Raw genomic sequence first — 20,184 nt, 5'->3', positions numbered from 1 at the left:
ATTAAAGAACTAGAAAGTTTTTTACGGATTCTCTTACATTGCTTGTTCTTATGAATTAATAGACCAACTAAAATTGGGATTGAATCCCATGAATCCTGGAAATATCAAAAGTAAATGTGGGTTCATTCATCTGCCATGTATACCACATAAGATGTATCTATGAGATGGTTACATGTGCGATTATTATTAACCCGCAACTTGACCGGTGTTTGCGAGGTAACTTGCTTAGTAATTTAATTTCGAGCATAATTTTCATATTTTTCATTCAAGACAGTTTATCTTGATAAGTTGGTCTACATCACAGTTGGTTTAGCAAAATAATTTATTGAGTGCCTCCACTTAATAGCTAATTGTTGCTTATGAGAACAAAATTATATATATCAGTTTAATATACGTTATATACGAAAGTATATTACATTCTCTCATCCCAACTGGTTCGGAGTTAGGAACCAAATAATTCCATCTTATTATTATTGATATGCGATGTATATTTTCATTAACACCATAATGCACAAAAATGGGTTCCCAAAATTGAGACAGAAAGTTAGTTTTTCTAAAATGAGGGAGAGACAAGATAAGCAGTTGAGAAAAAGTTACATGGAATGAATTATTATTTGTACATCTAGATCCTCGAATAAGATAATATGAACTTGAGGTTCATTAAAATAAGATAATTCATTTGCAATATATTGCAAAGCATGCCAGACGCATTTTCTGGTCCAAAGAAAGTAACTATATTCTCACTGCAAATGCTCCCATTAGACACAAGTCCTAGAAGGACAAAGTCTATGGTACACCTAAAGCATATAGACAAATCGGTTTCAATTAAAATTCTTGATAAAGAAGATGAGCAAATGATCAAAATGATCATAATAAGGAGGCAAGTGATCTAGAAGATCACATAACATAACACTTCATAAAATCTCAGGAGAGATTTAGGTACCTGAAAATATGAATGAAGAGATCTCTATGTTATGTCTTTATGAAAAAAAAGATATTGGAATCGATATAAAATGTTCGTCGTCGACATCTATCATAGCGCTAAATATAGATGAGAACCTCAAGTTTGTCGAATACAGACACAAAAATATTGGCCAAACAGAAGAGACACAATTCAAGTAGAATTTGGTTTCATATGAAAGACATGTAGTTCAAACACTTGAAAGACATGAGCCGAGGGTCTCCTGAAAACAGCCTCTCTACCCTTCGGGGTAGGGGTAAGGTCTGCGTACATATTACCCTCCCCAGACCCCACTTGTGAGATTATACTGGGTTGTTGTTGTTGTTGTATGAAAGACATGTAGTTCAAACACTTGAAAGTATAAAGTTAATGATATGTGCAATCAGTTTTCGATGTCTTATTTGTCTAGCATGACATGAAAACTTGGTATGCATCTAATCAAAGTCTATTATATTATTTAACTTATATGACAATCCTTGAAGGATTTAAATTGCTTGAAACATATACAATTCTTGGTCCTGAAGTACTATGTGATAAGTGTAATTTGTGCACATATATATCTTGCTATAACTATAAGCATGATAATGTGATAGCGAAAATACCTCTGTGGAGATATTGAAAAGGCTATTCCACGACATTATATTAAGACATTACATATCTATCAAGAATGATGATTTCAAGGTGCAACATATTCATTCAAGTGATAATATGGCTGACTTGTTCACCAAATCTCTACCGATGTCAACCTTCATGAAGCTAGTATAAAAGATTGGGATGCGAATGCTCAAAGATGTGAATTGATGCTCTTATCAAGGGGAGTTAATACACGTTGCACTCTTTTTCCCTTACAAGATTTTGTCCAATTGAGTTTTCGTTGCAAGGTTTTTAACGAGACAACCAAAAGGCTTATTGTTAGATATGTGTACTCTTTTTCCTTTACTAGAATTTTTTTTCCCATTGAGTTTTATTTTTGTTAAGGTTTTAACGAAGCACGTTATCTGTTGAATAGATATTCAAGGGGAGTGTTATATATAGAATTCTATTTAAGGTGAATGTCTATATTTTAGAGAGATCTTAGGGTTTGTTACTTGGTGTATAAGTCACTTTTTCCTATAAATAGAGGGGTTCTATTGCGTTGTAATTCATACCAAGTCAATAAAAATTCTCTCTTTTTCTTTGTAATATTCTTCTTCATTGTTTTATACAATCATTTTTCAAATTTAAACCAAATCTATATTCAAATGCTAGCTCTCGATCCTTCCTTTTCTTATATTACGTACCGAGACCAACCAGTGAAGTAACTTTTTTATTTTTATTTTGAGACCACAAAAGTAGTCCGTAGTCAAATGATATTACCTCTTTTATTCTGATCCAGATTGGCCGTACCTGTACAAGCCATTAAACAATGGGGAGTTAGAAAAACCTATTTCATTTTCAACATATGCAACAGAACTGACAACCAAACCTCCTCTAACCTCTCTCTCTCCCCTTCCTCTCTGTTTCTTGAACCAAATCTCTCACAAACTTATCAATCACTATTATTTTCTCAATAATGTTCAATTCATACTAGCATTTCATTTCATTTTCTTTTCCTGTAAGCTGTCTTTGTTAAAAGAGAGAAAGGGGGGGGGAATGCCTCTCTAACAACTACTCTGTCTATTGACCCTTCAACTATAGATTCCTCCTACCTTTTATTAACAAAAAATTGCCACTTTTCTTTTTTGTTCCTATAACATATCCTTTAAAGTTTTGATCTTTTGGGTTACTCTATATAGATTTGTTTTACTCACAGATTTAGAGAGGCAGTAGAATATGAGGAATTTGCGATTGGGTTTTCTTTTGCTTCTTTATTTTGCTTTCCTTTTGGGAATTGAAGCCCTCAAATTTCATAGAACCGAGCGTACCGAGAGAATCTCAGGTAACTATCACTCTGTTGCTGATCAATGAAATTACATTCACTTTTTAAAGTCTGTTTCATCATTTTTAGGTTAATTTTTGTGGGTTTGTTTTGAATTAAATATAATTCTTATCCTTTTTACCAAAATTCGAACTGCCAGATGTATAGCTAGGGTTTTGTTGTGAACTGATATAGGACTATTTGGATCCAGAAAATCTTTAGCTTGGATCAAGTGATACACTGCTAGGGGGAAATGAATAGATTTCGTTATTGAATGTCTCGCAACTAGAGCTCGAACTTATAGCTTTAAACAAACAGTTGGGTCCAAATTCAGTGAAGCTTCGTTAAAATTGAATATAACCGAGCTTGCCTTAGAACTTAGTCAAGTACAAATAGTGAGGTATGCCTGTTGAAAGTCAATCTCTGAGTTAATAGGATGATTAAAATTAAGTTGTAATATTTTTAGTTGATGTGTTTTTTTCTTAATTTCTTTTACACTTATTCTGAAGAGGCACAAAAAACAATTTGTTCAAACTTAATCTGTTAATCTGGAGTTTAAAAGCTTTCGATGTTTTATTCAAACTTTAAAGTATAAATCTTGCGTCTCAAATGACCTTCACTTAAGTAACTCATCATATTTCAGTGTTTGTATTGGACTTGAATCATAGTTTAGAATTTGAGTCAACTTCAGGCTTGTAGATTAACTCAATTCAATGCGAAACATCTAGCTATTCAGCTTGATAAACTCATTTACAGCCCTTGGTATCAATTCAGCTTGTATTGGCCCTGGATGGTGGATTATAAATAGGTGATCATTCTTCATAAAGAAAAAGGAAAATGAAATAGTGATAGTTCCCCCTTTCAATCCTTAGCTTTAAATATACAGTTGGGTCCAAATTCGATGAGGCTTGGTTTAAATTGAATAAAACGAGCTCAGTGACCGAGCTTGCCTTAGAATTAAGCCGAGTACAAATAGTGAGGTATTCTGCTTGAAAGTTCTTTAGTCAATCTCTAAGTTAATAGGATGGTTAAAATTATGTTGTAATATTTTTAGTTGGCGTGTTTATTATTATTTTTTTTTTCATTTTTCTTTTACACTTACTTTCTGTTGGTAGTAAGTTTTTATGACTAACCGTTGTTTTCTTTCATTGTTGATCACCTTACTATCTTGTTATTTTTATTCTGCTTTTATATGGCTTTTTGGTACTGTCCCTTGTTGTCTATATTTTCATTAATGTGGTGCTTATGCTTTCGTGAGCCGAGGGTCTATTGGAAACAACCTCTCTATCCTCACAAGGTAGGGGTAAGGTCTGCGTACACACTATCCTCCCCAGACCCTATGGTGTGGGATAATACTGGGTATATTGTTGTTGTTTCTTTTACACTTATATTAAATCTTAGAGTTCTAAAGAGGCTCAAAAAACAATGTATAAGATCTATTGTTAATATGGAGTTCAAAAGAATGTTGATTTTTTAGTCACACTAAGTATATGGGTCTCAAATGACCTTTACTTAAGGAACTTATCATGTTTCAGTGTTCTTATTGGACTTGAATCAAAGTTTTTAGAGTTTGAGTCAACTTCAAGCTTTTAGATAATTGACTCGATTCGATCTTTGACATCTAGATATGCTACTTGATAAACTCATTCGCACCCCTTGGTATCAATTCAACTTGTACTGTTTCTGGATGATGGATTAGAAATAGGTGATGTTTCCCCTCCTTTCTACCGTTTTCAAATTTTCAAGTATTTATTACCTTACTATGGTAGCATGTAGTACAACTAAAGAGAGTGAGGAAGAGTACTGAGTACACAATTTTGTTCGTGAGGTGTAAGTTATTTGATTGGTATTGGGGATAGTGGTCTTCTATCATAAGGTTTTAAATCTTAAATCTAAATCCTAGACCTTGATTCAAGAAATGATGGATTTTGCCTCTAAAGAGAGGCTCTTTGAGCTATGTATGGGATATGATATCTAAGTTTCTGACAGCTATTGGTTCCCTCAGAAAATTTTCTTCTTCACTCTGAAAGGAAAAAGAGAAGGTTAGAAACTTTGTGTTGATATTGCTATTTATAGTTTTTTTGGGTCAATTTGTACTATTAATAGAGTTAGTTCATTATATTATTGAGTTGTATTTAGATATAATGAAATCACAAATTTTGCTTAGCAGGATCTGACTTCAGTAAAACTTAATTTGATGCTTTTAGACTGCCAAAATGTCTGATGTTTTTTCCAAGAATCCCAATAGGATTTGGTTCATGTATATGTACTAACTCTGGAGTTCAGAGATTTGGGGCAAGGATGAATGAGAGTTGCAGCAGTGTAGATAATATGTTGGTGAATAATTTCAATGTTAGATTTGGGGCATGGATGAATGAGATTTGCAGCAGTGTAGATAATATGTTAGTGAATAATTTCAATGTTACAAGTGCTACCGAAGTGTGATTAGGCAGGACATGGTGAAGCTTCAGATTACCGAGGACATGGCCCTAGACAGGAAGTTGTGGAGATCGAACATTAAGGTTGTAGGTTAGGAGGTAGTTGGGAATATCTCTACAGCGCCGCAGAGTGAGGCTAGCCTGTTAGGACTTGGTCTTTGACTGTCAGTGGTTAATGTGAGTTCACACTACTCTTTCGTTCCTCTTAGTGTTGTGCTTTATCTACAGGTTATTGTTTTGCTTCTCACTTATTTTCTGGTTTTGGTGATGCTGTTCTTTGCTCTATGGTTTCTATTGATGGTACTGATAGATTGCCTCTTTTCGCCTTCTTTTTGTCTTCTTGAGCCGAGGATCTTTCGGAAAAAACCTCTCTCCCCCATCGGGGTAGGGGTAAGGTCTGCGTATACACTACTCTCCCCAGACCCCACTAGTGGGATTTCATTGGATCGTTGTTGTTGTCGTTGTAAGTGCTACCGAAGTGTCATCCTTGTGACTTTAAAGCAACACATTTTACCAACCTAAAAATTCACCTGTGATATAAAGTATATTAAAGGGCAGTCCGGTGCACTAAGCTTCCGCTATGCGCGGGGTCTGAGGAAGGATCGAGCCACAGGGGTCTATTGTACGCAGCCTTACGGCCCTTACCCTGCATTTTCACAAGAGACTGTTTTCATAGCTCGAACCTGTGACCTCCTGCGACCTCCTGGTCACGTGGCAACAACTTTATCAATTACACTAAGGATCCCCTTCATATAAAATATATTGCAAAAATGAAATATAATTAGATACTTCTAAGATGCTAAAAAGTTTAGATTAAAGGCTTATAGAGTATGATTTCCCTATCCGTCACTTTGCATGTCTGACTACATCATTTTGTTTTTTAGTTTTTTAAATTAGGTTAGGCGATAAGGACATAAATATTTGCTTTGAACTCTATGAAATTATCAACTTTCCTTTCATTTCTGCATTTCAGGTAGTGCCGGTGATGTCTTGGAAGATGATCCAGTTGGGAGGTTAAAAGTTTTTGTATATGAGCTTCCCAGCAAATACAACAAGAAAATTCTTCAGAAAGACCCACGATGTCTTAGCCACATGTTTGCTGCGGAGATCTATATGCATCGTTTCCTCTTATCTAGCCCTGTCCGAACCCTTAATCCCGGGGAAGCTGATTGGTTCTACACCCCTGTTTATACCACTTGTGACCTGACACCAAATGGCCTTCCTTTACCCTTCAAGTCGCCACGAATGATGAGGAGTGCAATACAACTTATTGCTTCTAACTGGCCTTATTGGAATAGGACAGAGGGGGCTGATCACTTCTTCATTGTCCCACACGATTTTGCTGCTTGTTTTCATTATCAAGTGAGAATTAAGTCCCCTTTCTCTCTCTCTCTCACACACACACACAAAGCACACATTGATATATATACACATCAAATTTATATTTAACTAAACTGGATTTCACTAAAATGGTCGTGGAAATCTCACAGGATTAGTCACAGTGCCATTTTATAAATTTCCACGTTACTTTTTACTGAAAGTGTGTGGTTACATCTGATTATTTCGTGCAAATTGTAGGAGGAAAAAGCTATTGGGAGGGGAATTCTTCCATTGCTCCAACGTGCAACTCTAGTTCAAACTTTTGGACAAAGAAATCATGTGTGTTTGAAGGATGGTTCAATTACAATTCCTCCCTATGCCCCTCCGCAGAAAATGCAGTCCCACTTCATCCCTCCAGATATTCCACGATCCATCTTTGTTTACTTTCGTGGCTTGTTCTATGACGTAGGAAATGATCCAGAAGGTGGTTACTATGCAAGGTATCCCCATGTCTCAACCTCTAAGATTAAATCACATTTGATTCTGAACGCTGACACTAAATAGATTGAAGACAACTAGCTTTTGATTTTCTGTATTGACCTCCCAAACATGGAAATATGTCTTATGACAAGGTACCTGACTCTTACTTCTCTTCTCAGAGGTGCACGGGCAGCAGTATGGGAGAACTTTAAGGACAATCCTCTCTTTGATATTTCTACGGAACATCCAACTACCTACTATGAAGACATGCAGCGAGCCATCTTTTGCTTGTGTCCACTTGGGTGGGCCCCGTGGAGTCCAAGATTGGTTGAAGCAGTTATATTCGGTTGCATCCCTGTTATTATTGCAGATGATATTGTCTTGCCATTTGCTGATGCAATCCCCTGGGAAGAGATTGGTGTTTTTGTAGACGAGAAGGACGTTCCAAATTTGGATACTATACTCACTTCTATTCCACCTGAGGAAATATTGAGGAAGCAGAGATTGCTTGCCAACCCTTCAATGAAGCAGGCTATGTTATTTCCACAACCTGCACAACCAGGTGATGCTTTCCATCAAATATTGAATGGACTTGCTCGTAAACTGCCACACGATAGGAGTGTTTACTTGAGTCCTGGGGAGAAGATCTTAAACTGGACTGCTGGTCCAATTGGTGACCTAAAACCTTGGTAAGAAGCTGGTACTGGAGATTATTGCATTCCCTAAATCTTGGCTTTCAACCTTAAAAGTCGCGTCACAGGTGTGGAATTAGTGTGAAGTGTATATCTTAAGTATGTAGTTTTTCGATGAAGTGACGAATCTTTTATTGATAACAACATCCACAGGATGCAACTGGGGACGTTTGCACATTCATTTTTGTAGCTGTAGGATTTGTTGTACAACTCTATGTTGGTTCCCCAGTGTACTCGTGTGCCACTAACATTGTGTTAGAAAATTAATGAACCAGATTAATTTGATCACTAATTGTGCTAATTTGTTCCAACTATATAGTCAAGTATTCTTTCTCTTCCGTCATCTCTTTTCCTATCTCCCAATTTGTCAAGAAATTGGAAGACGAGTAACGCTAATCCAGTTTGAAATACTGGCTGTAAGCTCTTTCATCTATAATCTATCCATCAACAATTTGCAATTTATTAAATGGAATTCCTACTGCATTCTCACAACAAGAAATGAAAATTGTCATCTACAGATAGCTGAAGATCAAAAGAAAGTAAACCATAGCGTTAGACTAGTAAAGAAATTAATGTAATAATATAATAAGATGTCACTCGTGGAGGATAAGAGATCCCTTTATTTCTTTCCTCCTCATATTGAGAAGCAAAATTTAAAGGATTTATTGGATTGTCAAAGCTAAAAGCAGGAGTAGGTCGGAATGGAACTCTTTTTACACCTCAAACCTGTGGTTTTACTATAATCACATCACGTTGGTTCAATGAACAAACAAATATATAACTGTCTAAGGCGAATCTAAGATTTTAGTCACTGAGCACGGTGTGTCACTCAAACAATTATCAACCTCTCAATGAACCTTATTTAATACGGAAAGCTTAGACGCGATGTAATATTCAGAAAATCTGAGGATACAACCTTGGCGTAATTATTAAAATTGCTTCAATTTTACCAAGAGGTCACATGTTCGAGTCGTGGAAACAACTTCTTGCAGAAATATAGGGTAAGACTGTGTACAATTGATCCTCGTGGTCCGGTCCTTTTTCTGGACCCCGCACATAGCGAGAGCTTAGTGCATCGGACTGCCCTTTTTTACATTAATTATTCTTTTCCACGTATGACTAAAGAATACCGGTTCTTTGACATCTTCCAGCTCAAATTGAACTACTGATTCCCGGCTATAGGCCCGTCTTGAGCTTTCTTGAAATCATCCCATCCTCTCACCCAAGGGCCAAGGCTGCCTGCAGCTGCACGAGTCTCTGGAGCAGCATGTTTGCCAAGGTTGTTCATAACCTTTTCTCGCACAGCAGAGAACACCTAGAACAAGTAAACTTATTAACTTAAGCACAGTCAATAAAGAACAAAAAGGAAAAAGAAAACGCTTGGACAAGCTTGAAATTCTGTTTTAGGTTCTCACAGAATTTGTGCTAATTGCATCTGGTGGTTGCTCCTGGCCAGACAGCCACTTCCATAAATCTGGATTCTCCTGCAGCCATGAAGCAAACAAACTTAATAAAACCAGCTCAAACTCATAATCATGTAGGAGAAGTAGCTTTGCTAATGCTAGTTCTATACACTGCTCTATCAAAAGCAAATATCTTTACTGTGGAGCAAAGTGTTTGAGGACATTTTCTCCAGAGCGATGATTCGATACAATTACAAGGATTGTTAGAGAAACATAGCAAAACTGACACCTAGACAGAAAGCCACATTCAACCCATAGATCTTCACACTCTTCCTAATGGTTTGTATTTAAGCAAACCAGCCATTAGCAACTCAACTTTCCCCTTAGTAGTGAAAATACTTCTGGCAAAGCCCCAATATTTTTAAGTTTTCTTGACATTTGCAATTAGAGTGAGCAACATAGAGATAGTATACTTCACGGCCATGACTAACCTTTAGGTGTTAGCATGACAATGAGAAGATACAGAAGAAATTACAAGTATAGTCTCCAACAAGCCCATGTCATGACAAGCGTCTAGTCCATTTTCCGATCAGCCTATGTCGGGAAGTCGGCCTACTTTCTTATGCATACTTCATACACCTCAAATATCCGTCAAGCAACCATTACAGAAGTCATTCTCCTATAATCACTTGTTTCAATCAACATGACATGATTTTCAATATTTAATACTCGAAAATCACTTCAACACAAACCCCTTATACACACAAGGAACATCAGGCACTTTATGCACAGCCAAATACAGTGAAATGTTTTCCATGAAGAACATTTTCCACCAACCAAACGCACTAAACAAAACACAAGAAAGGAAAACAAATCAATTACCAGGTCAAGAACATTAACAAGGGACTTAACTCCATCTTCATCCATGGACCGAATATGATCCTCCACCCATTTGCCTAGAACAAGGTCCAGCTCCAAGAACCCTCTTTGTTTGCTCTGGTAATGAAGCCTATAATAATTACCAAATATATACACCCCATTAAAATCTGATAAACCCGCTAAAGGAGCCAGAACCCACCACACAATTTTACTAACCTGTTGAATAAGCGTCTCTTACTCTCTTCATTGGAGAGATCGATATCAATCGGCCCACAATTCTCTTTGGAAGTAAAAAAACGTGAGAATGTGCCAGCTAAAGGCCTAAACGATCAAACAATAAGCAAGGGTGAACTCTATGATCAGAAAAGGCCTAAGTATGAACTATTTAATCATCAAACCGCGTAAAGGGTCAGATAGCAAACAAGTACAAATGATAGAAAAAGCCTAAAAGATTAAAACAGAAGCAAATATGATTAATCAGTCTACTAGCTTCAATCTCAAATTAGCAGGGATCAAGCTTTATAATTCTTTTACTCCATTATAACTCATTATAAGTGTGTGCCTACGTGGACGGGTACCAAGAATTCAGTATTTTAGAGGTTTGTCAAATTTGAACACACTTTTATTTATTTAATTACGTCTTCAGACACCTCTTCAAAGTGCGAGTCTGATTTTTTTTTCATAGCTCAAACATATAGAAATTTCTTGCGAATCCAGGACTTCAGATATCATATTGAACAGGAGCGGATGCACGTGCAACGAAGCGCTTCTTTGGAAAATTTTATGAAATATATGTAGTAATACTCTACGGATCCAATAAGATAAAAAAAAATGACACCACTTGATGCCTGTTGTAAGTTGGCTTGCTGATTAAGTTCCTAATTTTAGTGTAGGAGGTCAGAGGTTCAAACCACAACTAGATCATATTTTCGTCAAATATTTGAGAGAGCTTTTATTCCTAAAAATTGCGGTTCTTATAACTTAAGATTCAACAAAAGCAATTGGACTAAGGCTATTTCTTATTGAGCAATGTGATAATTAATGGAGTAGTACTTTTTATTCTCCGCCTTCTATAAATATCGACACCGCTTATAAAAAATACTATTATATTAAAGCGTATTAGGAATTTAAGTGATTAGATAAAGCATACTGTTATTTACTTAATTATATCATAAACGCTACAAAATTAGAACAATACAAAGAGAGCAACAAAAAAGAAACATAAATGAAGGAGTAAATTGAGATAGGTGGATATTAATCGGTAAAGACTAATAGCCTGTTTGGCCAAACTTCTTTTTGGCCAAAAGTATTTTTTTCTTCTTCCTAAAAGTACTTTTGACAAAAAATTGAGGTGTTTGACCAAGCTTTTGAAAGGAAAAAAGTACTTTTGAGGAGAAGCAGAAAAAAGTAGTTTTTCTCTAAAGCACTTTAGAAGCACTGTTTGAGAAAAATACACTTATAAGCAATTTTTTAAAGCTTGGCCAAACATTAATTGCTGTTCAGAAGTACTTTTCAAACTAATTAGTCAAACACAAACTGTTTCTCGCCAAAATTACTTTTGAGAAAATCACTTTTAAAAAAAAAACACTTTCTCGCGATTTTTATAGGCCAAACGGGCTATAAAGAGAGGGGAGTGCGGAGTTTGCAACAGAAGTCCTCTGGTGGATTCGAGGAATTGTGAAGAGGAGAGCCCTTCTTAGATTCGCCATTTTCTTCCACTGCAAGAAATGAGTTAGAAAGGTTGCAAAGCACAGATTAAAGCTCAGCAGGGTAGAAGAAAGGTTGCAGGCCTGGCTTTCTTGGCGTCCATTTGAGACTAAAAGAAAACTTGCATAAACAACTGACTACCTTTTAAAGAGCTTTTGGTAGCTAGTTTTGAAAATTCATTAAATTAAAAGGTAGTAGTTATTATCCTTATAATTAGCTATGCCACGTAAATTTTTCACTAAAATTTGAATGGACCGCGCCAGTTGGGCATGTAAAAAGGGCATGGGCTAGCGAGGGGTACAGATTTGCATCTATACCCGCTTTTTTAACATGGAAAGTTCCAGCATAATACGCCGGATTATAGAGTTTTTGCGTATAAACTTCTAGCATATTATGATAGAATTCCAGCACATTATGTTGGAATGAATTTCCAACATATTATGCTTGAATTTTTAAGGGTATTTTTATTCAGATTTTATTTTTACATGAAAATTTAACTAAATCTTGATTCTTTTTTGTTGGTAAATACAATTGCTTTTGAAACTGTGACTTATTTTTAATTACTAGTCGTAAATTAGGCTATTTTTGACTTTTTTTTACTTGGATATGCGTTCCCATAAAATACGTCTAAATTGTAATACGCAGTAATTTATTTGACTGAAAATTCAAAAATTATTTTGTACTGTCAAATTGATTGAGTGTCAGTTATATGTAACTTGATTTAATACTCCATGTCACACCTCCTTTTTGCGCGCCCCGCCCCGAAGGATAAAATGCGCGAGGGAGTTTTTCCAATTTAAGTGACAATATTCGAAATGGGATTATTTATTTAATTCAGAGTCGCCACTTGGGAAAGGTTTGGCTTTTGGTGTCCCAAGTCACCGGTTTATCTTGAATCCCAAATCAAGGAAAATATTCGACTTTTCCAAATGAAGTCTGCGAACCAGAAATTCTAAGTAAGGAATTATGTTGACCCGAGGGAAGGTGTTAGGCACCCTCGAATCCCGTGGTTCTAGCACGGTCGCTTAAATTGTTATAATGGCTAAATATCTGATTTAAATATATGTTATGACTTACGTGCTTTTATTAAGTTTAAACCGCTTTTATTATTATCATTTATTTTTATAGAATTGCAACGTCGTGAAAATGCATCTCGAACCACGTCACAATCAATGCACCCGTGGTCGTTGATACATTTTGACTCCGTTGAGATTCGGATTTGGGTCACATCAATGTGCACCCGTGTTTAAGAAGGTTAAATTAATAAAGGTGCGCCTAAAGCAACTAGCGTATTGTTATTTTGGGAAGGCCGTAAAATTCGCTAAACGGCCTGTCCCGAATTCTAAGTATTTTAATATATACATTTAGAGGGCCCCGCAGCTTGTGCATTTTTGTTTGTCGAGGCTCGTCTCATTTTTATTTAAAAGGATAAACCTACAGTGACTATATTTTCTATTAAGTTCATCTCTAAAATAAAAGAAAATTTCTCAATTATTTACATGCTGAAAAACGTAACTTATTTATTAAGTCACGACTAATGTGAACGGAAAATTGCGATCGCGTTTGTACAAGGAAAAACTGCTTTAATTCTACATTCTATTATTTACTAATACTAGAGCATGAGATAGATACACAATAATATCAAAAACAGATTAATTCAACTAACGTTATTAGATGAAGAAGTTATACATATACAATCCATTACTTATTAATAAATCGACTACATTTTTATATAAAGAAAGGAAAATTATATTCAAACAACAAATCTAAACAGTTCGGATTCAACAGGAACAAAGCCTGATTAATATTTCATTTTTTGCTTCAAGCCGAGATTGTACAAATGTGTACCTGGAAACAGCAGTACAAGAACAAAAGAAGTAGGAGTCAGCGACAGTAATAACGCGGCAACAGCAGGTTCAGCAACACCGCAAAACCAGTAAAAACCAGTAGAATAACCCAGTAACAGATTGAAAACTCAGCAGTGCAAAAGTACAATCGCAGTCAAAGCAGAAGAGAGAAAAGATACGAGATGCAGTAGTTTCTGACTTTTGAATGACACTCGAAGAAGAGCAAACAGAATTGTTCGAGTGAAAGTTCAACTTGTCTTTCTCTTTTACTATCACAAACTCTCTCCCAGTATAAAAGTATGTCAACTCTCAAGTGTAAAAAGAATCTGTCAACTCTCTCTAAAAATCCTCTCAATAATATTCAACTCTTTTTCTCTCCCCCCCAAAAAATCTCTTCAAAATTCTCAAGTCCTTTCCTCAATGTCAAGAAATGACTCTATATTTATAGCAAGACTTTGCCTTGAATTCCTAAACCCAAATTATTCCCCCAATGGCATGCTTTGTCCCACTATCAAATGTCTTCTTTATTTTAAACTTTGTCCCCCATGCCCACATTAAATAAATGTCATATTACCAACCTATTACAATATGTCCCTCATGCCTACATTAAACAAGTGCAAGATTCCTCCCCATTATATTTTGTCTTGTCCCCCATTATATTAAACAAGTACATCAAAAACCCCACCCCATTATATTTGTCCTCCATGCTTAACATAAAGAATCAAAATAATGTTCAATTACCAAACTACCCCTCTGACCTTATTGCAATTACAAATCTACCCCTGAATGCAATGCAATTTACCAAATTACCCCCATCAGCTCTAAACACTCAATTAATCATAACTTGACCGAAATATGATCAAGATGACCAATTTCTCAACAATCTTCAACAACAATTATATGAACACGATGAACAACACAACTCAAAATTAATGAAATGAATTAACCATATCGGGAACCAATCCTGGTTAATTTAGACCATGAATGTATGAGCAAAACACAACAATACAAACAACAAAATACTAAATTAAACAAATCAAAGACAACATAAACTCACATTAAATCACTGGATTTAATCATGAACTTCAAACAAAGATGAACATGAATTAAATCTATTTTTAGCAACAAACATGACGGGTTCACATGACTCAAACAACATAAATAATTTCTGGAAAATACATAACAACATGAAACAAATTGAAGAAATAATAAATTAAATTTCAATTTGAATCTAACAAACATTAAACTAGCAAACATTCACTTAAAACAACAATACAAACATGGAATAAACATGAAAAACAATTAATTAATCTTTCATTTGAAATCTGAAAAATTAATTTAACAAACAACACATGAACATGAACTAAAAATTAATTCAAACGATAAACAAAACAAACATTTGCCGATTTTAGATTCGAAAATATCAAAACAAAATACGGACAAAATAAAACTAAAAAAACTACTACTAACCGGATCGAAACGACGAACAACGACCAAACAAACAACGAACTTGACGAGCCTCGACCAAAGCTCAAACCAACGATGGCGAACACGAGCAGACGACGAACGAACATGAACCTACGAAGCAATATCGGCGGTTGACAACTGAAAACCACGCCGAAGCTAAACCGGCAGTTGGCGGGGCAGAAGTGAAGCAGTAAAAGCATCTGTGGACGACGAGGTTTCAGTACAAACCCATATGAGAGGTCGACGGACAACGGAGATGCGACAGCTGGGGACGGGGCTTCGAACTGGACGATGAGCTTGGCCAATGGAAACAACGGAGACGCGACAGAACTGGGTCGTGACGATGACGGGGAGGCAGCTGGAGGCGACGGGTTCTTGCTCGTTTTCTGGGTTTTTGCCGGAGAAGAACGTGACGCAGCATCAGCATCAGCATCAACAGCTGCTACTCGACAGGGGGGGTCCGATGGTTCGAGCATTGGGGGTGCGAGGGTTCGTCTGGGCAGTGGCGTTTGGTGGTTGTTTGGTCGTCGACTCGACAGTGACGACGAGGGGGAAGCTGGTGGTTGACGGGGACTGTTTGGTCGAAGGTGTTTGGACGTGAGAGAGTCTGGGCTGTGTCCATGGTGGTGGTGTTCGCGGTGGGAAGGTGCTGGGTGGTGGATGCAGAAGAAGGGAGCATGGTTTGGGCAGCCATGGTTGTGAGCTTGGAGTTTTGAGAGGATGAAGAGAGGAGGCGGATGAGTTAGTCTTTAGGGTTTTTGGTTTTTTGTTATTTTTGTTTTGTTTTTGTGTTTAAACCAAAAAATGAAGAAAGGGGTTGGGTATTGGGTTAATGGGGCGGACCGGGTCGACCCGTGTGAAGTGGACTGGGTCGTGGACAATTGTTTGGGCCTGGGGTTGAAAATTAAAGAAGTGGCCCAATCCGATTTTTATTTGTATTTTTGTTATCTTTTCTTCTTTTATTTTCTAAAACTAAATTATAAAAATACTTAAATTATTATTAAGAACTAAATTAAGTTATAAAAGCGCAAATTAACTCCCAATAATAATTAACGCACAATTAAGTAATAATTAAGCATAAAATTGTTCATTTGGACATTAAATGCTAAAAATGCAAAAGATGCCTATTTTTGTAATTTTTAATTTTTTTGTAAAACTAATTTAATTACTAACAATTGTAGAATGAAATCCTACATGCAAAATGCGACATATTTTTATATTTTTTATTAATTTAACAAATAAGCAAACACAGACAAATACAAATAATTATCCAAAAATATCACAAAAATACTCAAAATTGCACACCAAGGAAAATCATTTTATTTTGCATTTTCTAGGAGTATTTCTCATATAGGGCAAAAATCACGTGCTTACAGCTGCCCCTCTTTGCCCGAAGACACGAAGGGTTTTCGCGCAAAGATAAAGTGAGCGATTTTTGCCTATCCGAGTACTCCGTGTGAAGCATTTTTTTTGAAAAAGATTTAACCGAACCTCTGCTTCAAAGGTTTCCTACATATCCCTGGCTAAAGGGGAATCAGGTTAATGTAGTTCGGGAAGTTTTGATAGCTGGGACTACCATGAGATTGCAATGCTTGCTGTTACTGCTGTTGCTGTTGTCACCGCTGCTTTACTGACCGCCTTATTACAACCAAAGAAAAATTGAAACTGAACTAAACACTTATATGCATGTCAACTGCTAGTTACAAGATTCCTATCTATGATTCTTTTGCGACTTGATCTTGGGTCTTAGCTGATTCTGCTTGTAGACTCCGATCTGAATCTTGATGCTTGCAAGTTGTAGGCGCCTATTTATTTCTGCGATACTGAATAGGACGGGGTTGGTAGAACTCGGGACCTTGATCAAATCTTGGAACGATCCACCTTCCATTTTCTCCGGTGTCTCGGGACATCTTTTTTCTTTTTCTTCTTAGATTCTGAGTTGCGACTCATATTGTGGGTCGTTTCGATCCGTGTGGCTCGAGGTTAGACCTGCGGGAAAAACAAATGAACGAAATTTTCTGCCCCAGTTTCACTAGGAAAATTTCGTGAATTATTCGCCAGGAAGTTCATAAAATTGATGAAAGAGGATATGCATGCTTAGTTCAGGATTGGAGCCCTAATACCGACTAGTTGGGGAGAAGTTCAGTTTTAGAGTTGAAGCTCTAATACTGACCAACTGGGGAAAAGTTCAGTTTAGGGTTGGGGCCCTAATGCTGACTAAAGGAAAAGTTCAGTTTAGGGTTTAAAACCCTAATGCTGATTAAAGGAAAAGTTCAGTTTAGGGTTTAAAACCCTAATGCTGACTGAATGGGAAAGAGTTCAGTTTAGAGTTTAAAACCCTAATGCTGATTAAAGGAAAAATTCAGTTTAGGGTTTAAAACCCTAATGCTGACTGCATGGAAAAGCTCAGTTTAGGGTTTAAAACCCTAATGCTGGCTGAATGGAAAAAGCTCAGTTTAGGGTTTAAAACCCTAATGATGGCTGAATGAAAAAAGTTCAGTTTAGGGTTTAAAACCCTAATGCTAACTAAAGGAAAAATTCAGTTTAGGGTTTAAAACCCTAATGCTGACTAAGGAAAAATTCACTTTAGGGTTTAAAACCCTAATGCTGGCTGAAAGGAAAAAAGTTCAGTTTAGGGTTTAAAACCCTAATGCTGACTAAAGGAAAAATTCAGTTTAGGGTTTAAAACCCTAATGTTGATTGCATGGAAAAGCTCAGTTTAGGGTTTAAAACCCTAATGCTGGCTGAATGGAAAAAGTTCAGTTTAGGGTTTAAAACCCTAATGCTGACTAAAGGAAAAATTCAGTTTAGGGTTTAAAACCCTAATGCTGACTGCATGGAAAAGCTCAGTTTAGGGTTTAAAACCCTAATGCTGGCTGAATGGAAAAAGTTCAGTTTAGGGTTTAAAACCCTAATGCTGATTGAAAAAAATATTCAGTTTAGGGTTTAAAACCCTAATGCTGATTGCATGGAAGAGCTCAATTTAGGGTTTAAAACCCTAATGCTAGCTGAATGGAAAAAGTTCAGTTTAGGGTTTAAAACCCTAATGCTGACTAAAGGAAAAATTCAGTTTAGGGTTTAAAACCCTAATGCTGATTGCATGGAAAAGCTCAGTTTAGGGTTTAAAACCCTAATGCTGGCTGAATGGAAAAAGTTCAGTTTAGGGTTTAAAACCCTAATGCTGACTAAAGGGAAAATTCAGTTTAGGGTTTAAAACCCTAATGCTGACTGCATGGAAAAGCTCAGTTTAGGGTTTAAAACCCTAATGCTGGCTGAATGGAAAAATTCAATTTAGGGTTAAAAACCCTAATGCTGACTGGAAGGAAAAGCTCAGTTTAGGGTTTAAAACCCTAATGCTGGCTGAATGGAAAAAGTTCAGTTTAGGGTTTAAAACCCTAAGGCTGATTAAAGGAAAAAGTTCAGTTCAGGGTTTAAAACCCTAATGCTGACTGCATGGAAAAGCTTAGTTTAGGGTTTAAAACCCTAATGCTGGCTGAATGGAAAATTCAGTTTAGGGTTTAAAACCCTAATGCTGACTAAAGGAAAAATTCAGTTTAGGGTTTAAAACCCTAATGCTGATTGCATGAAAAAGCTCAGTTTAGGGTTTAAAACCCTAATGCTGGCTGAATGGAAAAAAGTTCAGTTTAGGGTTTAAAACCCTAATGCTGACTAAAGGAAAAAGTTCAGTTTAGGGTTTAAAACCCTAATGCTGACTAAAGGAAAAATTTAGTTTAGGGTTTAAAACCCTAATGCTAATTGCATGGAAAAGCTCAGTTTAGGGTTTAAAACCCTAATGCTGGCTGAATGGAAAAAAGTTCAGTTTAGGGTTTAAAACCCTAATGCTGATTAAAGGAAAAAGTTCAGTTCCGGGTTTAAAACCCTAAAGCTGACTAAAGGAAAGAGTTCAGTTTAGGGTTTAAAACCCTAATGCTGACATGTATGGAAAAAGCTCAGTTTAGGGTTTAAAACCCTAATGCTGGCTGAATGGAAAGAGTTCAGTTTAGGGTTTAAAACCCTAATGCTGACTAAATGGAAAAGTTCAGTTCAGGGTTTAAAACCGTGATGCTGATCAAAGGATAAAGTTCAGTTCAGGGTTTAAAACCCTAATGCTGACTGAAAGGAAAAATTCAGTTTAGGGTTAAAAACCCTAATGCTGACTGGAAGGAAAAGCTCAGTTTAGGGTTTAAAACCCTAATGCTGGCTGAATGGAAAAAGTTCAGTTTAGGGTTTAAAACCCTAAGGCTGATTAAAGGAAAAAGTTCAGTTCAGGGTTTAAAACCCTAATGCTGACTGCATGGAAAAGCTTAGTTTAGGGTTTAAAACCCTAATGTTGGCTGAATGGAAAAAGTTCAGTTTAGGGTTTAAAACCCTAATGCTGACTAAAAGGAAAAGTTTAGTTTAGGGTTTAAAACCCTAATGCTGATTAAAGGAAAAAGTTCACTTTAGGGTTTAAAACCCTAATGTTGACTGATTGGAAAAGTTCAATTTAGGGTTTAAAACCCTAATGCTGACTGTATGGGAAAGCTCAATTTAGGGTTTAAAACCCTAATGCTGGCTGAAAAAAGTTCAGTTTAGGGTTTAAAACCCTAATGCTGACTGGTTGGGGGTAAAGTTCGAGAATGCTAGCTACCCTTCTTTTTTTTTGGATTTTCTTGTTTTAGTAGAAGATGAAAGGGAGTTTCGTGGAAACTTACCTTTCGAGTGAGTTCCTTATTGCCAAGATATTTCTTGTACCCATGTACCTCCTTCTTCGGGTGACACCTGCTTCTTGCTCGGTTGTCTTGGATTATACCTGTTTCAACTTTTCAGACAAAGAACAATTGTTAGTTTGGAAATGACGGTCAGTTCGGTGACCTTGATCGTTCCCAGTTGCTTTGTTGCGTCCTCATTCCTGTTGCGAAATCCTGCCATTGATTTGATTCAAATGGCGAAACTCTTTTGACTTCTCAGGCTTTGTATTTCCAGATTCTGTGATGATTTGCCTCGTAAGGCTCTTTTTTTTTTTGTGTCCCATCTTGCTTGGAGATTCTCAACGGGAATTTTATTGGGGATACTCTGTGGGGATTTGTACAAAAGGAAGCTCTGTGGGGGGA

The 20,184-nt window shown here is 36.5% G+C and overlaps 2 protein-coding genes across 2 annotated transcripts; one reads left to right on the top strand and one right to left on the bottom strand.

The window, feature by feature from the left end:
• The first annotated feature begins 2,373 nt into the window (after positions 1-2,373).
• On the top strand, positions 2,374-8,086 carry LOC107804304 (putative beta-1,4-xylosyltransferase IRX10L). The gene is made up of 4 exons (XM_016628177.2): positions 2,374-2,879; positions 6,270-6,658; positions 6,875-7,116; positions 7,276-8,086. Exons 1-4 carry the CDS (start codon positions 2,774-2,776, stop codon positions 7,787-7,789), a joined length of 1,251 nt encoding a protein of 416 aa, XP_016483663.1. The 5' UTR covers positions 2,374-2,773; the 3' UTR covers positions 7,790-8,086.
• Positions 8,087-8,601: 515 nt separating this feature from the next.
• Positions 8,602-11,122, bottom strand: LOC142174793 (succinate dehydrogenase assembly factor 2, mitochondrial-like). Its single transcript, XM_075241044.1, has 4 exons — positions 10,287-11,122; positions 10,074-10,200; positions 9,204-9,272; positions 8,602-9,103 (listed from the first exon to the last, which is right to left on the bottom strand). Exons 2-4 carry the CDS (start codon positions 10,116-10,118, stop codon positions 8,951-8,953), a joined length of 267 nt encoding a protein of 88 aa, XP_075097145.1. The 5' UTR covers positions 10,119-10,200; positions 10,287-11,122; the 3' UTR covers positions 8,602-8,950.
• Between the last annotated feature and the right edge of the window lie 9,062 nt (positions 11,123-20,184).

Source organism: Nicotiana tabacum, chromosome 20, assembly GCF_000715075.1.
Source record: "Nicotiana tabacum cultivar K326 chromosome 20, ASM71507v2, whole genome shotgun sequence".
NCBI lineage: Eukaryota > Viridiplantae > Streptophyta > Magnoliopsida > Solanales > Solanaceae > Nicotiana > Nicotiana tabacum.
The sequence above is the reverse complement of the archived record's forward strand: the minus strand, read 5'-3'. Positions and strand labels throughout refer to the sequence as shown.

Excerpts from the sequence above, each read along its gene's own strand:
- LOC107804304 (XM_016628177.2), top strand. The coding sequence starts at position 2,774 with ATGAGGAATTTGCGATTGGGTTTTCTTTTGCTTCTTTATTTTGCTTTC. Across the intron at positions 2,880-6,269 it reads GCGTACCGAGAGAATCTCAG|GTAGTGCCGGTGATGTCTTG; the intron begins GTAACTATCACT and ends TCTGCATTTCAG. Across the intron at positions 6,659-6,874 it reads CTGCTTGTTTTCATTATCAA|GAGGAAAAAGCTATTGGGAG; the intron begins GTGAGAATTAAG and ends TGCAAATTGTAG.
- LOC142174793 (XM_075241044.1), bottom strand. The coding sequence starts at position 10,118 with ATGGATGAAGATGGAGTTAAGTCCCTTGTTAATGTTCTTGACCTG. Across the intron at positions 9,273-10,073 it reads TTGTTAATGTTCTTGACCTG|GAGAATCCAGATTTATGGAA; the intron begins GTAATTGATTTG and ends TCATGGCTGCAG. Across the intron at positions 9,104-9,203 it reads ATGCAATTAGCACAAATTCT|GTGTTCTCTGCTGTGCGAGA; the intron begins GTGAGAACCTAA and ends TACTTGTTCTAG.